The sequence below is a fragment of the Leptinotarsa decemlineata genome, unplaced genomic scaffold, assembly GCF_025532065.1.
Source record: "Leptinotarsa decemlineata unplaced genomic scaffold, Ldec_3_MD MMD2_P_RNA_scaffold_14, whole genome shotgun sequence".
Classification (NCBI taxonomy): domain Eukaryota; kingdom Metazoa; phylum Arthropoda; class Insecta; order Coleoptera; family Chrysomelidae; genus Leptinotarsa; species Leptinotarsa decemlineata.
The window spans coordinates 13342846-13364597 of NW_027412528.1; the positions used below are offsets into that span (position 1 = coordinate 13342846).

The 21752-nt window shown below is 35.2% G+C and overlaps 2 protein-coding genes across 2 annotated transcripts in view; one reads left to right on the forward strand and one right to left on the reverse strand.

Moving 5' to 3' along the window:
- The window catches only part of LOC111516154 (extended synaptotagmin-2), an 81984-nt gene that overhangs the window by 48539 nt on the left and 11693 nt on the right, over positions 1-21752 (reverse strand). The window contains 8 exon segments of the mRNA XM_074179551.1: positions 2335-2473; positions 5294-5379; positions 10274-10432; positions 13081-13201; positions 13258-13394; positions 16578-16647; positions 16701-16777; positions 16834-16959. Coding sequence (XP_074035652.1) covers positions 2335-2473; positions 5294-5379; positions 10274-10432; positions 13081-13201; positions 13258-13394; positions 16578-16647; positions 16701-16777; positions 16834-16959 — 915 coding nt within the window.
- On the forward strand, positions 18346-19494 carry LOC141484589 (uncharacterized). Its single transcript, XM_074179562.1, has 2 exons — positions 18346-18769; positions 18869-19494. The coding sequence occupies exons 1-2, from the start codon at positions 18649-18651 to the stop codon at positions 19390-19392; spliced, it is 645 nt and encodes a 214-aa protein (XP_074035663.1). The 5' UTR covers positions 18346-18648; the 3' UTR covers positions 19393-19494.

Consider the following 21752-nt stretch of genomic DNA (forward strand, 5'->3'; position numbering starts at 1 on the left):
CCGAATTTTCCATAAAAAAGCATTATTTCTTACCCAGATTTACTTTAGATCTTTAACTTTGGTGCAATTCAAATCCCATTTAGGGTAACAGTTTTTCACACTGATCAATACCATACGTAACGTGACACAACTGTTTAATATGAAAATCTACTTTGAAATCCCAAAAACTTGGTACGAATTAATAAATCGAATAAACGTAGATTTTCTAGCGACCAATAGACAAAGACTAATTCAATCGTGGGTGTTCTGTCGTTATTCCGTAAATATTCGTAGGAATCATGCGTATCGATCGGAGTATCGGAAGTCAATATATTTACGGGGGGATTCTCGAGGTAATTAAAATAATCTTAATGTTGTCGCGGTATTTTAAACCGTGACACAGGTACAGGCTATAATAGATACTGTAATAAAAGAATTTACATACTGGTGTGAAGTTAATCACCTTATCAATGATGCGAAGAAAATGGTCTCCATTGAGTTCACTAATACTTTAAAGCGCACTTATAAATTATCAATAAATGTTGGTAACACTGAAGTTCCCAACTCAGAATCAACGAGATTCCTAGGCCTCGAGTTAGAACAAAAACTTTCTCTCAATAGACAAGTTAATGCTCTGTCTAAAAAACTCAACAAGCCTTGCACATTTGCACCTAGTAAACCTATACAGGGTGTAACATAAGGAAGTTCAATTTTTAAAAATAGTCTACAAAAAATTGTGCTTCGTTTCGGAGATACGAGGTGTTGAAATTGACTTTTTTTGTTCGCTTTTTGAAAATAACTCTTGCAAAAAATAAGGTATTTGCACGAAATTCGGTACCCGGGGTTTTTTGACGTGGGAAATCATAATTTCCTATTAATTTTCATGTAACATCTAGAAGGCGCTGCGTACGCTGTCATTATTTATTTCAAATTGCCCTAACTTTTTTGTCAGTAAACTTTTGGTACTTTTCATGAAAAAACCTAATTCCCACACCATTTCCAAGTAAAAAAGGTACACCTCCTTACAGCCAAATTTGATTTCAATAATTTTTGTCACTCCCCGCTTGCTAATTAAGTTAATTCAATCGAGTAGGCTATGAAAGTTTGTTTATAAACATAGAAGTTCGCTGTCACATTTTGAACTATCGATTGACAAATTCACAGTTCGGAGTTTATAAAGTGATTTTTTGATACCATGCTCGACTTTACGAATGCTGAAATGGCTGATATGGTTTTTGCATACGGCTTGGCTGACGGAAATTCAAGCGAGGCCAGACGCATCTATCAGGAAAGGTATCCCCAACGCGTGACTCCTTGTGCAGCGACATTTGCGATTTTTTTCCGGCGACTTTCCGAATCTGGAAGATTTTTAACGAATTCTGCAGTAGGACGGCAACGGCCTACAAGAGCATCCAGAGACAAGTACAATGTGAGTCACATGAAAGTTAACAGAATTTTAAAGGAATAGCAATTATATCCTTATCATATTCAGCGTTTCTAGGCACTTACGCTACGTGATTTCCAACCACGTATCGAATTTGCTCAACGGCTTCAAAGAAAAGTCGAACAACATCCGCAAATTTTATCGAAAATCCTCTTCACAGATGAGGCTAATTTTTCAAGAAATAATATCATGAACTTCCATAACAACCACATCTGGGGAAAAGATAACCTACATGCGATAACGCAAACTCATTTCCAGATAGATTCTCTTTTAATGTATGGGTAGGAATAATTGGAGATTATTTATTTGGGCCCTATTTTCTCCCCTTACGTTCAAATGGAGATGCTTACCTACATTTTTTGGAACACGAGCTTCCCCAACTTATGGAAGATGTTCCCATTGGTCTCCGGAATCACTCTTGGTTCATGCACGATGGAGCTCCTGCTCATTTTAGTGTGATAGCAAGAAATTTTTTAGACGTAGCATATCCTCAACGATGAATAGGAAGAGGAGGCACTGAACAATGGCACCCGAGATTACCGGACCTCAATCCCGTCGATTTTTTCTTTTGGGGACACTTAAAATCACTAGTTTATGCCAGCCCCATTGAAAACGAGGAAATGTTGAGGGATCGCATCATGGCTTGCTGTGAAACGATAAGAAACACTCCAGGCACTCTGGGTTGAATTTTTTAGTGCATCGTCTTTTGACTTTTCCTTGACACATGATAGGTTCACAAAAGAAAGACGTACAATACAGGAAATAGCAGCCACTAACGGTTTCTCGATGGGTATTGTAGATGACATAATAAGGATGATAGTAATTATTTATTTATTTCCAAAATCTTCAAAATATTGTAACTTTTGCGACCATCCAAAATGATTTTTAAATAATAAATATTTTGTAATTACCGTATCAAGAGTCCCTTGATCTGCTGAAAGTCCTAGCCATGTGAATCTCAGGTGAAGTTTTCCATGTTTAGCATTATCTAAAGTAAACCATTTGTCATTCTTTCCTTCTTTTATAACGTGATGTATTTCAACAATGCCACTAGAAAAGAACACAATTGGTTTTGATGCTACCATAAGAAGTAATGAAACCTTAGATGGCAAAAAGTCTCATATTTTCATTCCATATAATCAAGTTTGTAAGTTAATAATAAATATAATTGTAAAAAATGAAACGTCACCACTTTTTTAGATTTTCATGATTTTGGTTCTATTGAAAGATAAATTCGACGTTAGTTATAATTCAATTAAACGAAGTTTTCAACTGACAATTGGAAAAGTTTGAGAAACGCTTCTAGTACAAAAAAATCAATTTTCGAATTTTTTATTTTATATATTATAATGCAGATCTACATACGCCACCTATTCCAACATTTTTGCTGTTTCCACAGGATTCAATTTGTTAGGGTTTCCCTAACGACTGATTCAATTAGACCTTAAATAGGCCATTTTCAAAATATTCATCGCCGATAATTTACATATACAGGGTGTCCCTTAAACACATGCTAATATTTAAGGAGGTAATTCTTAGACCCATTTTAAGGAAAAAACGTCCTATGGACGTATGTCCTAAACGCCTTAATTTTGTAGACATCTTTGGCATATTTGGTACATATGTCCATGCCTCAAGGCGCATTTTCTGATGTACAATTTTCTTAATTTTCTCTGCCAGTGGCGTATGTACGAGTTTTGAAATGTATATTTTTGGCGAAAAAAATACTACGCCACTGCTTTATCTTGAATTAAAAATTATTTCTAAAATCTCCATACATTTTTGAGCACATTTGATTTACTGGGTTTTCTTTGTCCGACGCATGGTTTTCGCTCAAAAAATTAAAAATCGCTTTACTTAAGGATAAATTCCTTAAAAATCTGATGCGGTATCGTGCATCGACTGAAAGCTAACTAAGAGATCAGATTTGTTGCAAAATAATTGAGGATCTAAAAGGTATTTGTTTGTTGTCAGATGCACTGTTCTCAATTAAAATTACGTCATAACGCAGCACCGCTTAATAATTTTTGAAAACATAAATTCAGTTATCCTGGAATAAATGACGTGTAGCAGAATTTATTTACTGCACCTCTTGGAAATATGGAGTTTGTCGATATGTGATTTTTTTTAAGATTAAAAGCAGAAAAAACAGCGTACCCACCATAGCAATAAAAAACGAATTCTCTGTATGTAGTAGCTAATATTGATGTCGGTTTAAAATAAGGTGTTGGTGTTAAAAACTGTCACAGCGCGTTTTGATTGATTTTGAAGTGTTATTGAAGTTATTTTGGTAGTCCGCTGTTTTTCTGAATATCAGTAAATATGGTAAATTATACGAATGCGGAAATGGCGCAAATGCATTACGTATATGGCCTTGCCGATGGTAATGCAACAGAAGCCAGGCGCATTTATCAGGAAAGATATCCTAATCGTGCCTTACCAGATAGCCGAACCTTTTCAAATATTCATCGTCGACTTGGGGAAACTGGTAGTTTCAAGAAAGGGACTCCGGAAGGTAGACCTCGTGTAGTAAGAACTCCTGAAATTGAGGAAACGGTGCTGCAAGAAATTGAGGAACATCCTGAGACGAATACGAGGAAGATCGCTAGAACTCTGGATATTTGTCATCAAATTGTTTGGCGTATTTTGGTTGATTTTTTGTTATACCCATACCATATTTCAAGAGTGCAGGCATTACTCCCCAGAGATTTTCCACAGCGTGTGAACTTCAGTCAGTGGTATCTACAAAGTATTGCACTAAATTCGCAGTTTGAGACACAAATTTTGTTCACAGACGAAGCAAATTTTTCTCGGAATGCCATTCAAAATTTCCATAACAATCATGTGTGGGCTGAAGAAAATCCCCATGCAATAACCGAAACCCATTTCCAACACCAATTTTCGGTTAATGTATGGGCAGGAATTATAGGTGATCATCTAATAGGCCCATTTTTTCTACCAGGACGCCTTGATGGTCGTTCTTATTTACACTTTCTCGAAGAAGACTTACCTGGGTTATTGGAAGATGTGCCACTTGCGTTAAGAAATCGAATATGGTACATGCACGATGGCGCCCCTGCTCATTTCAGTGTAATTGTCCGAAACCATTTAAATACAGTTTATCCTAATCGTTGGATAGGTCGCGGAGGACCTCAGCAATGGCCAGCAAGATCCCCCGATCTCAACAGCTTAGATTTTTTTCAAGGGGTTACCTTAAAACTCTTGTGTATAAAACTCCCGTTAATACTTTAGAAGATTTAAGAGAGCGAATAGTTGCCTCGTGTGAAACTATACGAAATACGCCGGGAATATTTGAACGGGTGCGTAATTCCATGCGTAGAAGGGCGGAAGCATGCATTCTAAGTGCAGGTGGCCACTTCCAACAATTTTTATAATCAGTTTTGGTATTATTACTAATTGACAAATAAATGAGGATTTTAAAAATGATTTTATTTTGAAAAGAAAGCATTGGCGTAGTACTTTTTCCCCAAAAATATTCAATGCGAAACCCGTAGGGATGCCACTGTTTGAAAAAATACAAATTTGTGTACATCAGATAATGCGCCTTGAGGCATGGAACATATGTACCAAATATGCCAAAGATGTCTACAAAATTATCACAGTTATTATTAAAAAACTGATTATTTTTGAAAACTTTGCCACCCTGTATCTCAAAAGTAAAGGCGTTTAGGACATTCGTCCATAGGACGTTTTTTTCTTAAAATGGGTCTAAGAATTACCTCCTTAAATACTAGCATGTGTTTAAGGAACACCCTGTAGTTATTCTTTCTTTACCCACTATCCTTACATTTAAAGAACACTGGGGTGGGAAAATATGAGACTTTGCAGAATAGTTTTTAAATTGCTTACCTTCCCAAGAAATCATCTTCATTTAAGTCATCTTGATCAAAAAGCTTGAATTGTAAATGTTGGCCAATGGGATCCAAAATTACAAACTGCAAACAAAACAGGGATTATCATTCAAATGAATGTGTGAATTCGCTAAACGAATTCATACTTCTTTATTCATATTACTTTATTGTATTTTGAAATTTATCTATTTTATAATACCTAATCACCTGGAATCAAGAATATTGAGTATTGTGTGGGAGCAATTGCCGACACATCTAGCAATTTTGTGCCGCTCAGCATTCTTTAAAGCAAAAGGTATAATAAACATTTTGCTGGATTTATGTACCAATATTTGTTAAGGTCATTGGACATAGCCATTGTACTCATGACTGCAGTACCTCCTAAATATATTTCATAGCAGATCTTCATCACAAACTGTTAATACAAGCTACAGAACGATAGAATGCGATTTCTTCCTCTGTAGTATGTCGAAACCTCCAGTTCATCCATGATGAATTTGGTAACAACGACCTTGTAATCATTCACTTTATTCTTGATGGTTTTAATATTTTTAATCACATCACTTCAAATTAAGAATCACAATCGCAGTCATTATTTTAATGATTAAATTATGTGTGTCATGTGGAAATAAGACTTTCTGTTGAGTGTAATATAAAACACCATTTTGCAGTATTAGGAAAACTTTTATTCGTGTTGTTGAAACAAACATTTCAATTTGAATTTCAAAACTAATCTAATGTGACGGATGAATTTGATGATTTTTAACAAGTTTGTTAATATCAGGCTCGAATTTACTCAAAAGCAGCCGTAAGTCACCATGGACGTAGAAAAATAAATGGACTCAGTTATTTACCTCATTAAATGAAGCAGGTGAATGGGAGCATTCTAAGATCACGATGTGGATATGGACGTTGCCATATTGAATCCGTGATAATTCTTTAATATCACCAATGCTGTGCGGAACTTCAAAACTAACAAATTACTTTCAACAGCATGAAGTTATTACCTCTATCATGAAGTTAAAATAGACATCAATAGGCACCTAAACTAGTGCCACATTCACTTCGAAAATATTTGTCATTACCATATAAGTCGGCACAGTTCGTTACAAGTGAACTCATGGCAACACTGTCAAATTTGTCGTTTGGAAGCCTACTACCTGCCTTGCAGTGATGCCAATTTGCCAGTAATTACTGGCAAATTGGCATCAGTAATTACGCTGTAACGCTGTAATTACGATTCGGTTATTTGACTCTGGTTTTATATTAGTGGGCGTAGATTGATTTCCCGTTAATTGTATTACCTAAACTTGTTTGTGTACCTCTAAGGACAGGTAGCCAAATCTTACCAATGTTCATTGCCTCTTTTTTCTATTGAAATTATTCTGGTGTTTTTGAATTTACATTGCCTCTTGGATGGTAATTTTGAGTTTTATCGAGTTTACAGTAAAACAATACTACATAAATACAGTACTGTGAACAGTTATACTCAAAATTACGTTTCAAGAGTAAGTACTGAGGGAATAGAAATTCAAAAACAATTTCAATAGAAAAGAAGGGACAATGAACATTACTGTTTTTAGAAATAAACAAACAAGGTCAGGTAATCCAATTAAGAGAAACCAATTAACGCCCACTAATGATAATACAGCGTGACTCACGGTCGATGGTAGGTTAGACATTTCTGGATAACGCAAAGCATGATTTTTCTGAAAATTTCACCTCTTACATTTCCTTACCTGTTCTATCGATCTAAAATATTTTCAGCATTGCGGCGTTACCACTTCTATCAAAAAGTCCTAGAAATTATATTTTATTAAATGGAACATCCCGTATATTAATACATTTTTGACAAATGTATCATACACTTTTTTTTGTATAACGTTACTGCTGATAATAAAAAAAATTATAGGGTCCATGGGATTTGAACACACGATCTTTGGATTACAAGGCATATGTTACAACTACATACGCCAACTCACGTTATTTTAAGGAGGATTATTGGTTAGTCATGAAGGACTTTCTACAGTTGGACTGAATACTACTTCATCTTCTTCAGTAACTTCACAGGGATTTAATATTACCAGTAGCACAAACTGCATGTGTGAACTTTTCTAAATGATTTTTTGGTAGGTGTTCTGATTGAAGTGTTTCTATCAAAAAGATTTTCAATATCAGTTATACAAAAAATGATTTTTAAAGAATTTGATTTCTAGGTAGCCGTGGAAATATCAAGCTTATGACAGTTTGGTGACTTTTATAAGTAATTGATAAATGGTTATTGACGACGTTTCAAAAAATCGCCAAAAATGAATGCAAATATTGATTATTCAAAAGAAGTTCTTATGAAATTATTTATTATACACGGACAGTGTGATCAAATCATTGCCAGAACTTGTAGAAAATTCAACCAAATGTATCCTGAATTAACACCAATGAACGAGAGGAAGTTTGTAAGATTACAAAATAATTTTTTTAACTATGGCTCCATGTTAAAAGCGCCTTCAACATTACCAAAAACCTGTTAATTCAAATGAGGACAATACTGTTAACGTTTTGGCATATTTTTATGATTATCCAGAAGCTTCCATTCGCAGTTCAGAAAAACATTTAGGTGTATCACATGCTTCAGTACAACTAATTTTGAAAAATCACGGAATGCATCCGTATAAATTTACCAAAGTTCAAGCTCTAAAAGCAGAAGACTTCGAACGTAGAATGTGAATCCCTTCTGATTCATACACAGGAAGATCGGGAACTTTTGTCAAAAATAATTTGGAGCGACGAATCAAAATTTACGAGGGATGATATTTTCAATAGAAGGAATAAACATTTTTGGGCTGATCATAATCCTCACGTTACAAAAGAAATGGGTTTTCAAAAAAAATTTGACCTAAATGTTTTCTGTATTCTGATGAAAATAAAATCAGCTTTTTTATTTATGAAGACACACTGAATGCAGAGAGATATCTCCAAATATTAAGGATGACTGTAACCGATTTTCTTGAAAATTTGCCTTTAGAGGAATATAGGAATTCGTGGTTTCAACTGGACGGAGCGCCAGCTCATTCCACCCAGGAAGGTTCCAGGAAACTTGACGAACTCTTCGACGATCGTTGGTTTAGGTGTTTAGGGCCGTGGGATTGGCCACCGAGATCACCCGATCTCACGCGACTTGACTTTTTTTATGGGGTGTTTTAAAAGAAAGGGTATACAGTACTCCAGTGCCTACCAAAGAAGAATTGCAACGGCGAATAGTGCGGAATATTGAAGATCTGGATCCCCAGGAAATTGAAAAAGCAACAACAAGTCGCGTACAAAAAAACATTTCAAAGTGTATAGAATGTAATGGACAACATTTTCAGCATTTATTGTGAAAATGTGATATTTTGTTTACAATTTTGTTATTTTGAATCATCCTATTCTGTTATTGTCTGTACTTTCACATGTTTTAGCCCACAAAATCTTACTTTTCACCTAGAAATGACTGATTTTTGGTACAGTTGTTCCCTGGAAACTTTGAGCCATAGTTAAGGAAATTATTTTGTAACCTTACAAACTTCCTCTCGTTCATTGGTGTTAATTCAGGATACATCTGGTTGAATTTTTTACACGTTCTGACAATGATTTGATCACTTTGTTCATGTGTATAATAAATAATTTCATGAGAACTTCGTTTGAATAATCGATATTTGCATTCATTTTGGAAGATGATTCGAAACACCGTCGATAACTCTTTGTAAACTACTTATAAAAGTAACCGAAGTGCTATAAGCCTGATAATTCCACTGCTACCTAAATCCAAATTCTAAAAAAAAATAATGTTTCTAGAAGAAGTGACTTTATTGAGAAAACTTGACGATTTAGGTAAAGGGACATGATATACCATCTTGAAGCATTTTTCACCATCTTTCAATTTATCGAGTAATATACAGGGGGTTTCATTTGAAAAAATGAACTTTCGGCTACTTTTATGCTCAATGGAAATAATAGTAATTTTAGCACGCCCTGTATTATATGGAGTCGATTTCTTGGTGTTAATTGAATATTTCGAGTTTGTCCAAACTATCATCAAAATATCAACTTTTCATGAATTGAGAGTACTGATGTACTTAATTTCAATTGAGGCTATGTTTTGGACCATATTTAGCACAATTTATTTTTTATCTCGAAAGCAGATAGAGATAGGTATAGGACATTATTAACAAAAAAGTATCAAAATACCAGAGCGATTCCAAAAATGTATTAATATACGGGGTGTTCCATTTAAAAAAATAAAGTTGCTAGGACTTTTTGATGGAAGTGGCAACGCCGCAATGCTGAAAATATTTTAGATCGATAGAACAGGTAAGGAAATGTGAGAGGTGAAATTTTCAGAAAAATCATGCTTTGTGTTCTCCAGAAACGTCTAACCTACCATCACGCTGTATAAAGCCAGAGTCAAATGCACGCATCATAGTTACAACGTTTGGAACGACGGGAACAACAACTCGGGCACTGTTATCTTCCGCCGTGAAGGTTTACGTTCTTTGATCAGTTTTCTTTTACCTATGTGAACTGAACAAAAAATCTCAATGAAATAAAATAGGTACACCCTCGTCAATTTTCTTAAAGATACCTTCGTCACTATTTTAGAAAATCCACCCTCTGTGTGCCACAATAAATCCTAGCGGGTTGCACTGAAGGGACGAATAGACCCCCACAATTTGGATATATCTAACCCCACAAATCTAGATTTGGGGGTTTTCTTCATCGCTATGATGGATGAAGTGACCATGGTTATCGAATTTTTATCAACAGAAAGGTAGGTCGTTTTCTGGGAGGTCCTTGAGGACCGCAAGCAACGCAGGACCCTACGCTTGGACCCAACGTACCCAATAGAAGAGATGGTACTTCTTTAAAGGTATGAAGTTGGAGTAGTTCCAACTGTATAAACTGAAATTTAAAATTAGGCATATTTTGAATGGCGTAATTTTACCTCGCACCAGTAATCCCATTTTGGATTGAGATCTCTTTTGATAACATGTGTTCTACACTCCTGGGCTCCAACTGTCAGAATAACATATGGATCTGATTTTCCTGTAACGTCTTTTCTTTCCAGATCCTTTGCTTCGAACACATGTACTCGCAAAACACCCTGGAAATGCAAATATAGATTCGATTAGTAAAAAACAAACATTGAATAGAGTTGAATAATGTATTCACATCTAAGCTAGGTCACTCAAATAATTGCAAACGAGTAAATTTAAAAAAAAATCAACGATATCAAACTCTTCTTCCTTTATACTGTTTTGTATCCTGTCATCTATGCGGGGTGGGCCATCGAAAACTTGACATGGAGGTTTTGGGTACTAATCTTGCAAATCCTAAAAAACGCTCAGAACGGTAGATTTTTAATGGGAGGGAGACAGTTTTCTCCACCATTTACAGCGTCGTCACTTCAACCCCGGAGCAGAGGGGTAAACAACCCTTGGAATTTTAATAGGGAATAGGGTGCAAGTGGCCCATCGTTTGAATTTTATAAACAATGGTGTACATTTTTTTGAGTTTAGACGTATTTAAAAGAGTTCTTTCCGATAATTAACTTTTTCGATATTGTTAATAGCTACAAATTGTTGTACGTCACTGCTCAGGTGGAATGTATTTGGAACTCTTTCATTTGTTTCTTACGCTACTTTTTCGTTAATATTTTAGTTCTTCTCTGATAAGAGAACTATTACAATTGAGAAATGGTTGAAAATGCTGTTTCTATTTCTCATTTTTATGTTAAAACTGATGTCTACATTATTATAGTGAGTGCCGTAAAGTGTTGCTAAAGAAACAAAGGTTCACACAACTGTAGAGAGGGTTGAGTTTATTGAACTGTACTATGGAAATAGATGTTGTGCTGCGAGAGCCGCTGAACTGTTCAATAAACAACATGGAAAGAATGTGTCGCGACAGTTGATCTAGTTCACATGTACTTTTTTTGTAACATTTTTCAGCCCTGTCCAAAAATTACGATCAACGTGTCATTCGATTCGTATATATATATATATATATATATATATATATATATATATATATATATATATATATATATATATATATATATATATATATATATAAATTATATATATTATGTACAAAAGGGGGATACACTTACAATTTTCGAATATATTATGGAAACGATAAAAATGAAGAAGGAAGTGCTTCTGCGCAGGTTGTGTTCAGATTAATGGAAAATCTTCTTGATAGTGGGCGTACTTTGTACACGGATAATTACTGTTTAGTAATTATCCGTGTACAAACTAACGAGCGTTAGTTTGGCAATTCAGCTGTTAGAACGTCGGACACATCTTGTTGGTACAATTAGATCCACCCGCAAACTCAGCTCTAAAAAGTTGTCCAACAAAAACTAAAAAAAAAATAGGTTTGTGCACAAGAAAGTGATAATGGAATCGTCATGTTGAAATGGCGCGATAAACGTGACGTGCTAATGCTTACCACTGCACATAAGGAAGATGTCGAAAAAGTAAAAAAGGGAAATGGACAAGAAGTAGAAAAGCCAGCAGCCATAGTTAGCTATAATAAGTCCAAAAGTTTTATCGATCTCTCAGATCAATTGAAATCCTATTCTCATTGCCTCAGGCGTGGTACTAAATGGTACAGAAAATTGGCCGTTAAACTTATTTTCAGTTCTGCACTAATAAATTCATATCTGGTGTTCAAAACAGTGACACAGAGTTCGATTCAAATAACAGAGTATAGAGAACAGTTGGCTGTATCACTTTTGTTGGGTGAAGAGCAGATAAATTCTCCAAAACTGTATATTGGCCAAACAGGAAGAACATTTTTCCAACGAATTAAAGAACATATGAGTAGTTTTGTAAATAGAAAGACCAATTCCACATTTGCAAACCATCTTTTAGCAGAAGGACATGAGTTCAATCATGAGTACGAGGTGTTACATTTAGAAGAGAAGAGTTTGAAACTTAATCATCTAGAATGTTTAGAAATCAATAGATTCAGGAATTCGGGTAATTTACTGAATGATCAATTAGAACTCAATAACTCTCCGTTACTGAATATATTTTTTCAAATGTGAAAATGGAACATAAGTGCAGGTAATTTAATCCTTAGAAACTCAGGTAAAATATCAGCTACTTAAAATTCAGGTACTTCGTTTACAGGTACTTTGATTTCAGGTACTCCATAAACTATATATATATATATTTAGTATTGAATGTGTAGAATTAGTTGAAAGACACGCCAGATGAAGCCATTGTATGGCGAAACACGTGTTGCGTTTTTGTAAAACAATTTAGTGAAAATCTCACAATAAAGTGTTTTTGGAATACGTTAGATAAATGGACGGTAATGTGGACGTGTCGAGTCGAATGTAACCTGAATGAAATGGATTTTTCCGACAGTCGTATGAAAATAATACTTCATCCAACAATAAATCTTTCATAAAGTCAGTTGTACTGTACTTTATTTTCCCATTAACAAGACTACGTCGAATCCAAAACCTGCTAAATACGGCAGTAGCAGCAGCAACAAGAGCATCTTCATCACTCATTTTGTTTTTTTGTTTTGGTTGTTTCACTAAATATAATTTATTTATAATATTTCTCACTCACTCTCTCCTCACTCAACTACTCACAGTTGACTGTTGAAATACGTCAACACAGCAGTATTATGTGTGGACGAGGCAACTGTCGCCTATGACGTTCGACATTGTCGAACGACCTCGTCGATCGGCATAGTGTGGACGCCCCTTTATATCCTTTGAATAATACTTACCGCGGGTTCCAACGACTTCAATTCAACAGCTTCCACCGATTTCGAGAACCTCTTTGTTATTTTATTGGGAAACACCAACTTTTTTGTTATTTTTTCTTCAATCTTCTGTCGAATAAAGTAACTGAAAAAATGATAACGTATAATTATTTTAGTTTTCCATAGAATTTGAAATGCAACCTTAATCCTGGAATACCGGATAAACCTTCCAATTCGAAATTTATATCAGGAGTGTTCAGGAAAAATAATTGAATTCCCCCCACTATAGGCATTTTGATCATCAGAGGTTTTAGTACTAATCGCAGTTCTGCTCCTACCTAAAAATAATTTTATATATATATATATATATATATATATATATATATATATATATATATATATATATATATATATATATGAGAATGGAATAACGGGGTTTCTCAGTCAAAAAAATCAAAAACTCTACTTTACTTTGCCAAGCTTTCGCTTTTAGTGGGAAGCTTCTTCAGGGCAGTAGACATTTGTCAAACCAAAAAAACTCCGTTAATGTTTAACTTTTTTCGTCGATTCATATATATATATATATATATATATATATATATATATATATATATATATATGATTTTTTGAAAATTTCACCTCTCACATTTCCTTACCTGTTCTATCGATCTAAAATATTTTCAGCATTGCGGCGTTGCCACTTCCATCAAACAGTCCTAGCAACTTTATTTTTTTAAATGGAACACCCCGTACATTAATAAATTTTTGGAATCGCTCTGGTATTTTAATACTTTTTTGTTAATAATGTCCTATACCTATCTCTATGTTTTCGAGATAAAAAATAAATTGTGCTAAATATGGTCCAAAACATAGCCTTAATTGAAATTAAGTACATCAGTACTCTCAATTCATGAAAAGTTGATATTTTGATGATAGTTTGGACAAACTCGAAATATTCAAATAACACCAAGAAATCGACTCCATATCATACAGGGCGTGCTAAAATTACTATTATTTCCATTGTGCATAAAAGTAGTCAAAAGTTCATTTTTTCAAATGAAACCCCCTGTATATTACTCGATAAATTGAAAGATGGTGAAAAATGCTTCAAGATGATATATCATGTCCCTCATACTTAAGTCGTCAAGTTTTCTCAATAATGTCGCTTCTTCTAGAAACATTATTTTTTTTAGAATTTGGATTTAAGTAGAAGAGTTATCGACGGTGTTTCGAATCATCTTCCAAAATGAATGCAAATATCGATTATTCAAACGAAGTTCTCATGAAATTATTTATTATACACATGTACAAAGTGATCAAATCATTGTCAGAACGTGTGAAAAATTCAACCAAATGTATCCTGAATTAACACCAATGAACGAGAGGAAGTTTGTAAGGTTACAAAATAATTTCCTTAACTATCGCTCAAAGTTTCCAGGGAACAACTGTACCAAAAATCAGTCATTTCTAGGTAAAAAGTAAGATTTTGTGGGCTAAAACATGTAAAAGTACAGATAATAAAAGAATAAGATGATTCAAAATAACAAAATTGTAAACAAAATATCATATTTTCACAATAAATGCTGAAAATGTTGTTCATTACATTCTAAATACTTTAAATTGTTTTTTGTACGCGACTTGTGGTTGCTTTTTCAATTTCCTGGGAATCCAGATCTTCATTACTCCGTACTATTTGCCGTCGCTATTCTTCTTTGGTAGGCACTGGAGTACTGTATACCCTTTCTTTCAAAACATCCCATAAAAAAGTCAAGTGGCCTGAGATCGGGTGATCTCGGTGGCCAATCCCACGGCCCTGAACGCCTAAACCAACGATGGTCGAAGAGTTCGTCAAGTTTCCTGGAAACTTCCTGGGTGGAATGAGCTGGCGCTCTGTCCAGTTGAAACCACGAATTCCTATATTCCTCTAAAGACAAATTTTCAAGAAAATCTGTTACAGTCGTCCTTAATATTTGGAGATATCTCTCTGCATTCAGTGTGTCTTCATAAATAAAAAAGCTAATTTTATTGTTCTTCAGAATACAGAAAACATTCAGGTCAAATTTTTCTTGAAAACCCATTTCTTTTGTAACATAAGGATTATGATCAGCCCAAAAATGTTTATTCCTTCTATTGAAAATACCATCCCTCGTAAATTTTGATTCGTCGCTCCAAATTATTTTTGACAAAAATTCCCGATCTTCCTGTGTATGAATCAAAAGGGATTCACAAAAATGCATTCTACGTTCGAAGTCTTCTGCTGTTAGAGCTTGAACTTTGGTAAATTTATACGGATGAAGTAACAGGTTTTGGTAATGTTGAAGGTGCTTATATCATGGAGCCATAATTAAGGAAATTATTTTGTAATCTTACAAACTTCCTCTCGTTCATTGGTGTTAATTCAGGATACATTTGGTTGAATTTTCTACAAATTCTGGCAATGATTTGATCACACTGTCCGTGTATAATAAATAATTTCATAAGAACTTCGTTTGAATAATCAATATTTGCATTCATTTTTGGCGATTTTTTGAAACACCGTCAATAATCATTTATCAATTACTTATAAAAGTAACCGAACTGCTATAAGTTTGATAATTCCACTGCTACCTAAATCCAAATTCTAAAAAAAAATAATGTTTCTAGAAGAAGCGACTTCATTGAGAAAACTTGACGATTTAGGTATAGGGACATGATATATCAACTTGAAGCATTTTTCACGATATTTCAATTTACTGACTAATATACAGGGGGTTTCATTTGAAAAACTGAACTTTCGACTACTTTTATGCACAATGGAAATAATAGTAAATTTAGCACGCCCTGTATGATATGGAGTCGATTTCTTGATGTTATTTGAATATTTCGGGTTTGTCCAAACTATCATCAAAATATCAACTTTTCATGAATTGAGAGTGCTGATGTACTTAATTTCAATTAAGGCTATCTTTTGGACCATATTTAGCACAATTTATTTTTTATCTCGAACACAGATAGAGATAGGTATAGGACATTATCAACAAAAAAGTATTAAAATACAAGAGCGATTCCAAAAATGTATTATTATACGGGGTGTTCCATTTAAAAAAATAAAGTTGCTAGGACTTTTTGAAGGAAGTGGCAACGCCGCAACGCTGAAAATATTTTAGATCGATAGACCAGGTAAGGAAATGTGAGAGGTGAAATTTTCAGAAAAATTATGTTTTGCGTTTTCCAGAAACCATCGACCGTGAGTCACGCTGTATACACAGTGCATTTCTTTAATGCACCCAATTTATTTTTTGAATGGGTCAACTGAAAACTCAAAAAATTGAAATTTGGGATAATGAAATTGATACATGAATAGTTTATTTTGAAGTGAAATTGACAGATGACACTTTCACGATGGCGACTGGGCGCCATGTGGGGAAAAAATTGAATGGAAAGGGGGGTCTTGTGACATATCTTTTTGAAGCTTCTGACAAATGCTTCACAACCCTAGAATATAATGTCAATATCTTCAACTGAATATCATATACACTTACTTGAAAATCTCTGATACTTCCAATTTGTGTACCAGATATCGAAAAATTAATATCACAGTCGCCATCATAACTGTAATGTATGGAAGATAATAATATATGTTCTATAATGTTTGCTATACTCACAAGACATCAAAATCTATGACAATCGAATCCTTTGTTATAGTCCTATTATAAACTTTGACGCCATCAATTTTTGGAGGCTATAAACACGTCATTATAACAATATGATTGAATAATGATTATCACAATATCATACCGTAACTCCAAAGTCAATATCTTCAAATCTGAATGATTCAAATTTTCTCCTTATTTTTGTTTGTAGAGATCCCCTACACCGTTTCACAATAAAACTACTTATGCTTGGCCACAATTGTAAAATTATCTGCAAAAAAAATAACACTGTTACAAATGTTTCAAAAATGTTTATAAAGAGTTCGCATGAATCACGCTTGTAATTTTTTACACAAAACTAGCAGAGGCATAGATTTTGCTATGCGGTCGATTATACCGAATACAGTTTTCCGAGATTATTTAGATTTAAATAAATTTTCATGTCTTTAATATCTTTGGGGTTATTGATGAATTTTTGGAAACTTTTAGCTTCTACAATATACCTCAAAAGAATTAAAATCGAAAATCAGTCTATCTTTTTCATTACTGTTCATATGTTTTATTTTCATTCCTGTGGCCTAAATTGAAATTCTTCGGAGAAATAAAATAGAGTTCCTAGGAGCTCTATTCGCTGTGGTTGATTTACCCCAAAGTCCATCCAAATCCAAGATAGAGTAAAACAAAACAAAACCGGGTGAGTGGCGGGGGATCACTGTCTCTCTCTTATGGTTGTTTGACAGTCCCCCGGTGCAGACCACACGGCACTCACTCAATAAAGTTACCGGTCAACCACCCAATCCCGCGCCTGCGGGTAACAGGCGTTGGCCGATTTCAAGCTAGATGTGTGGGAGAGGTGTCTCGCAAGAGCCCTCGGCGGTTACTCATCAAACGCTGGAATGGTAGCTTTCCTAACATGAGTGCCCCTCGGGGTAACGTAAGGGTATGCGGTGCAGACCACACGGCGTACACCCAAAAGTTGTTGATGAACCGCCCAATCCCGCATCTATACGGGTAATGGGCGCGACATCTTCGACATATGATGTGTGGTAGAGGATGCTCGTGAGAGTCCTCGACGGTTACTCATCAAACGTTGGAAAGGGAACTTTCCTAACATGAGTTCTAGGGGGGAGGTGAGTGCCCGCTCGCGGCTGGAGGCTAGCGAGCCTCATCTCCAACTGGCGTTGGCCTCTTAGGGGCAGCGGCTCCACTAGTGGGTAAAAGGATACAGGGTTGCGATAATCCATTCATGGGTGCATTGCAGCCCCATACTGAGGCACTGGACGGCTTATGCTGTTCCGTGATCCTCGCCTGCTTCTGTACGGATCCGAGCGTTCGAGGTGTCGGGGCTCGCGGTCCTTCCGGGCTCTAGTATCCTAGTTTAGTCTTGGAGGGCACCAAGGCAGACGTTTGAGGTGTCGGACCCCGGATGGATGGAGCTACTAGTATCCGAGCTTAGGACCCCGACCAGCCACTTCCGGGACCATATTCCCAACTGATTTGGCATGGTTGGCGGGGGCAGGTGTCCACCCCTCCACACCCGATCGCATCCAACGCCAGGGTGCGTCTGGGGGGCCTAACCGGCCCTTCGATTTACAATGTTTTACGGGATTATTAACAAAATCATACATTTTCCAAACCGAATATAAATCAGAATCGTCAAACCATTATAAAATCAATAGATAATGCTAATAAACATGCAATCAGGAGGAAAGTGCATGAGTACTTTTTCAGAAATGAAATACCCACGATAGACAAAGTACTCACAGAAATAAATGAAGATGTTTTATTGCCAAGTTTTAAGCGGTCAACATTCCATAAAGTATTGAAACATTTGAATTTTGTATGGAAAAAACGAGGGCGCAATAGTTTATTATTGGATAGGGAGGAAATTGTGTTATGGAGGAGAGAGTATTTGACCAGAATTAAATATTATAGGGAACAACAGATAACAATTTATTATATGGATGAAACCTGGGTTAATGCTGGTCATACTACCCCTAAAGTATGGGTCGATGAAACTGTGACCTCATCTAGGAGGGCCTTTCTAGATGGACTATCCACCGGATTAACAAATCCATCAGGTAAACTTATATTTATATTAAGACCTGCCTCAATCTCAATATATGAAAAGTAACCCTCGTATTTATTTTATTCACTTACATACCTCTTCATAATTTCAGGTAAAGGAAAACGGCTTATTATTTGTCACATCGGCAATGAGAATGGGTTTGTTGCTGAAGGGCTGTGGTGTTTCGAATCGAAGAAAACTGGAGATTATCACGAAGAAATGAACGGTAAATCTTTCGAACAGTGGTTTTCCAAAGTTCTACCCCATCTGGAGGATAATGCTGTGATTGTAATGGACAATGCACCTTATCATTCGCGACGGTTAGAGAAGATTCCGAGAACGTCTTCAAAGAAGGTTGAAATCCAAAATTGGCTGCGATCAAAGAATATTAGCTTTGAAGACTCAATGCTAAGAGTACAGCTACTAAAAATTGTCAAGGAGCGCAAGCTTGAATACCAAAAATATATAGTCGATGAGATGGCAGCAGGCCAAAACAAAATTGTCCTTCGCCTGCCTCCATACCACTGCGAGCTCAATCCCATCGAGTTAATATGGGCGGATGTGAAGAATTTTGTAGCTCAGCATAACACCACGTTCAAATTTGCAGATCTCAAAGTACTTTTGATGAGGCTTTGAAAAGAGTCACAGCGGAGAAATGGGAGAAGTGTGTTCGGCATGTGATATCGGAAGTCAAGACAAAGATGTGGAAGCTTGATATCATAATAGAGGCACAAATCGAGCCACTGGTAATTCAAATTGGTGAGGATGACTGATTGACTACTGATGAAGAGCCGAATTCATCCAGTTGAATAATTTTGATTGATATTCCTTTTTATTTTACATAAAATGGAAATTATCAATAAAGGAATAATACGTCTCTTTTCATATAATGCTTGAGTGCGCTGTGAAAAATCCAATGAAAATCTTTTTATATTACACATATTATCTGCATTTTCCTCGTTAAACTGCAAAACTTGTGCATTTCACTCGATATTATAAAAAAGTTTTCCTAAGTATGATATAGCATTTGCGATCAACAAGATGTTGGTTCTGAATACGACCCTGTCCAATTCTTGGAATTTTCAATATCACGTGCGTAGGGCATGTCAATGTTTACATCTACTCTATCTTGGATTTGAATTTGCTTTAGAACAGTGGTTCCCAAACTAGGCTACGCGTATCCCATGAAGATACGCGAAAATTTTTAGGGGGTACGCGGCTGGCCAAAAAACCAATGAATTTTTAATAGAGGAAAAAAATCTAAAATCCAAAGTATACGCAAGGTAGACGTGTCCCTTAACAAAGTAAAACTTTCATAAACCTCCAACTTATGTTTTATTACATCCCTTTCGTTTTAGCTCAAATTTTTGTTTTCCATTTCAATGATGACTAAATCAAAATAAAATAAATTGATAAAATGAAATGAATACGAAAACCAAAAGAACAATTGTTTTTGATTATAATGTGAGCGGGATACGGGAGCGCAGAGTTCAAGTCTCAATAGTGTGAAAAGTGAAGGAAAGAGCAGGTGCGCATTGAGAAATAAGGGCGAAAAAGTGGCAGGATCGAACGTCAAAAGGAATTTTTTTCCTACCTAGTAAACACCGCCAAAGCAGTGTTTTTGTAGTAGTCAGTGTTACCTGTTGATTTCGTGGTTACTCAATCGTGTTTAAACAATAACGACCATTGAAAAGGAGCAGCTTATTGAAATCTCGTGTGATCCCACGTTGAAAAAGAAACATTCTGGTACTACATTGTTAGATTTTTGGATCTGTATTGGAAGGGAGCACAAAGAAGTGTCTCACACTGCTATTAAATTTCTTGTTGGGTTTTGCACCACGTATTTATGTGAGAAAGGGTTCTCAAGTTTAACTTAAAAATAAATACCTACAGAAATAAATTAAATGTTGAAGATGACTTAAGATTGTAATTAACCAAGCTAGAAACCAATATTGAACATCTGTCCAAACAGAAACAAGCGCACCTTTCTCACTAATTTTTGTTTGCGAATTAAGCGCTTTTTATTATTTTTATTTTCTCTTGTTTGCTTTAATGCAATCAAAATTAAATTATGTATAAATCTCTATATAAATGTGTATAAATATAGTTATATAAATATGTATAAAATGTATAAATATAAATTAGGTGTAACCTGTGTAACTTAATTTCTAATTGGGTTAGTATATATTTAACCTATATGTAACTCAAATAGAAATTGAGTTACAGAGGTTAAATATACAGGGTGTTCCTTAAATACATGCTAATATTTAAGGAGGTAATTCTTAGACCTATTTTAAGGAAAAAACTTCCTATGGACGTATGTCTTAAACGCCTTAACTTTTGAGATACACGGTGGCAAAGTTTTCAAAAATAAACAGTTTTTCAATAATAACTGAGATAATTTTGTAGACATCTTTGGCATATTTGGTACATATGTTCCATGCCTCAAGGCGCATTTTCTGATGTTCTGTAACTAAGAGATCAGATTTGTTGCAAAATAATTGAGGATCTAAAAGGTATTTGTTTGTTGTCAGATGCACTGTTCTCAATTAAAATTACGGCATAACGCAGCACCGCTTAATAATTTTTGAAAACATAAATTTAGTTATCCTGGAATAAATGACGTGTAGCAGAATTTATTTACTGCACCTCTTGGAAATATGGAGTTTGTCGATATGTGATTTCTTTTAAAGATTAAAAGCAGAAAAAACAGTGTACCCACCATAGCAATAAAAAACGAAGTCTCTGTATGTACAAACGTCAGTAGCTAATATTGATGTTGGTTTAAAGTAAGGTGTTGGTGTTAAAAACTGTCACAGCGCGTTTTGATTGATTTTGAAGTGTTATTGAAGTTATTTTGGTAGTCCGCTGTTTTTCTGAATATCAGTAAATATGGTAAATTATACGAATGCGGAAATGGCGCAAATGCATTACGTATATGGCCTTGCCGATGGTAATGCAACAGAAGCCAGGCGCATTTATCAGGAAAGATATCC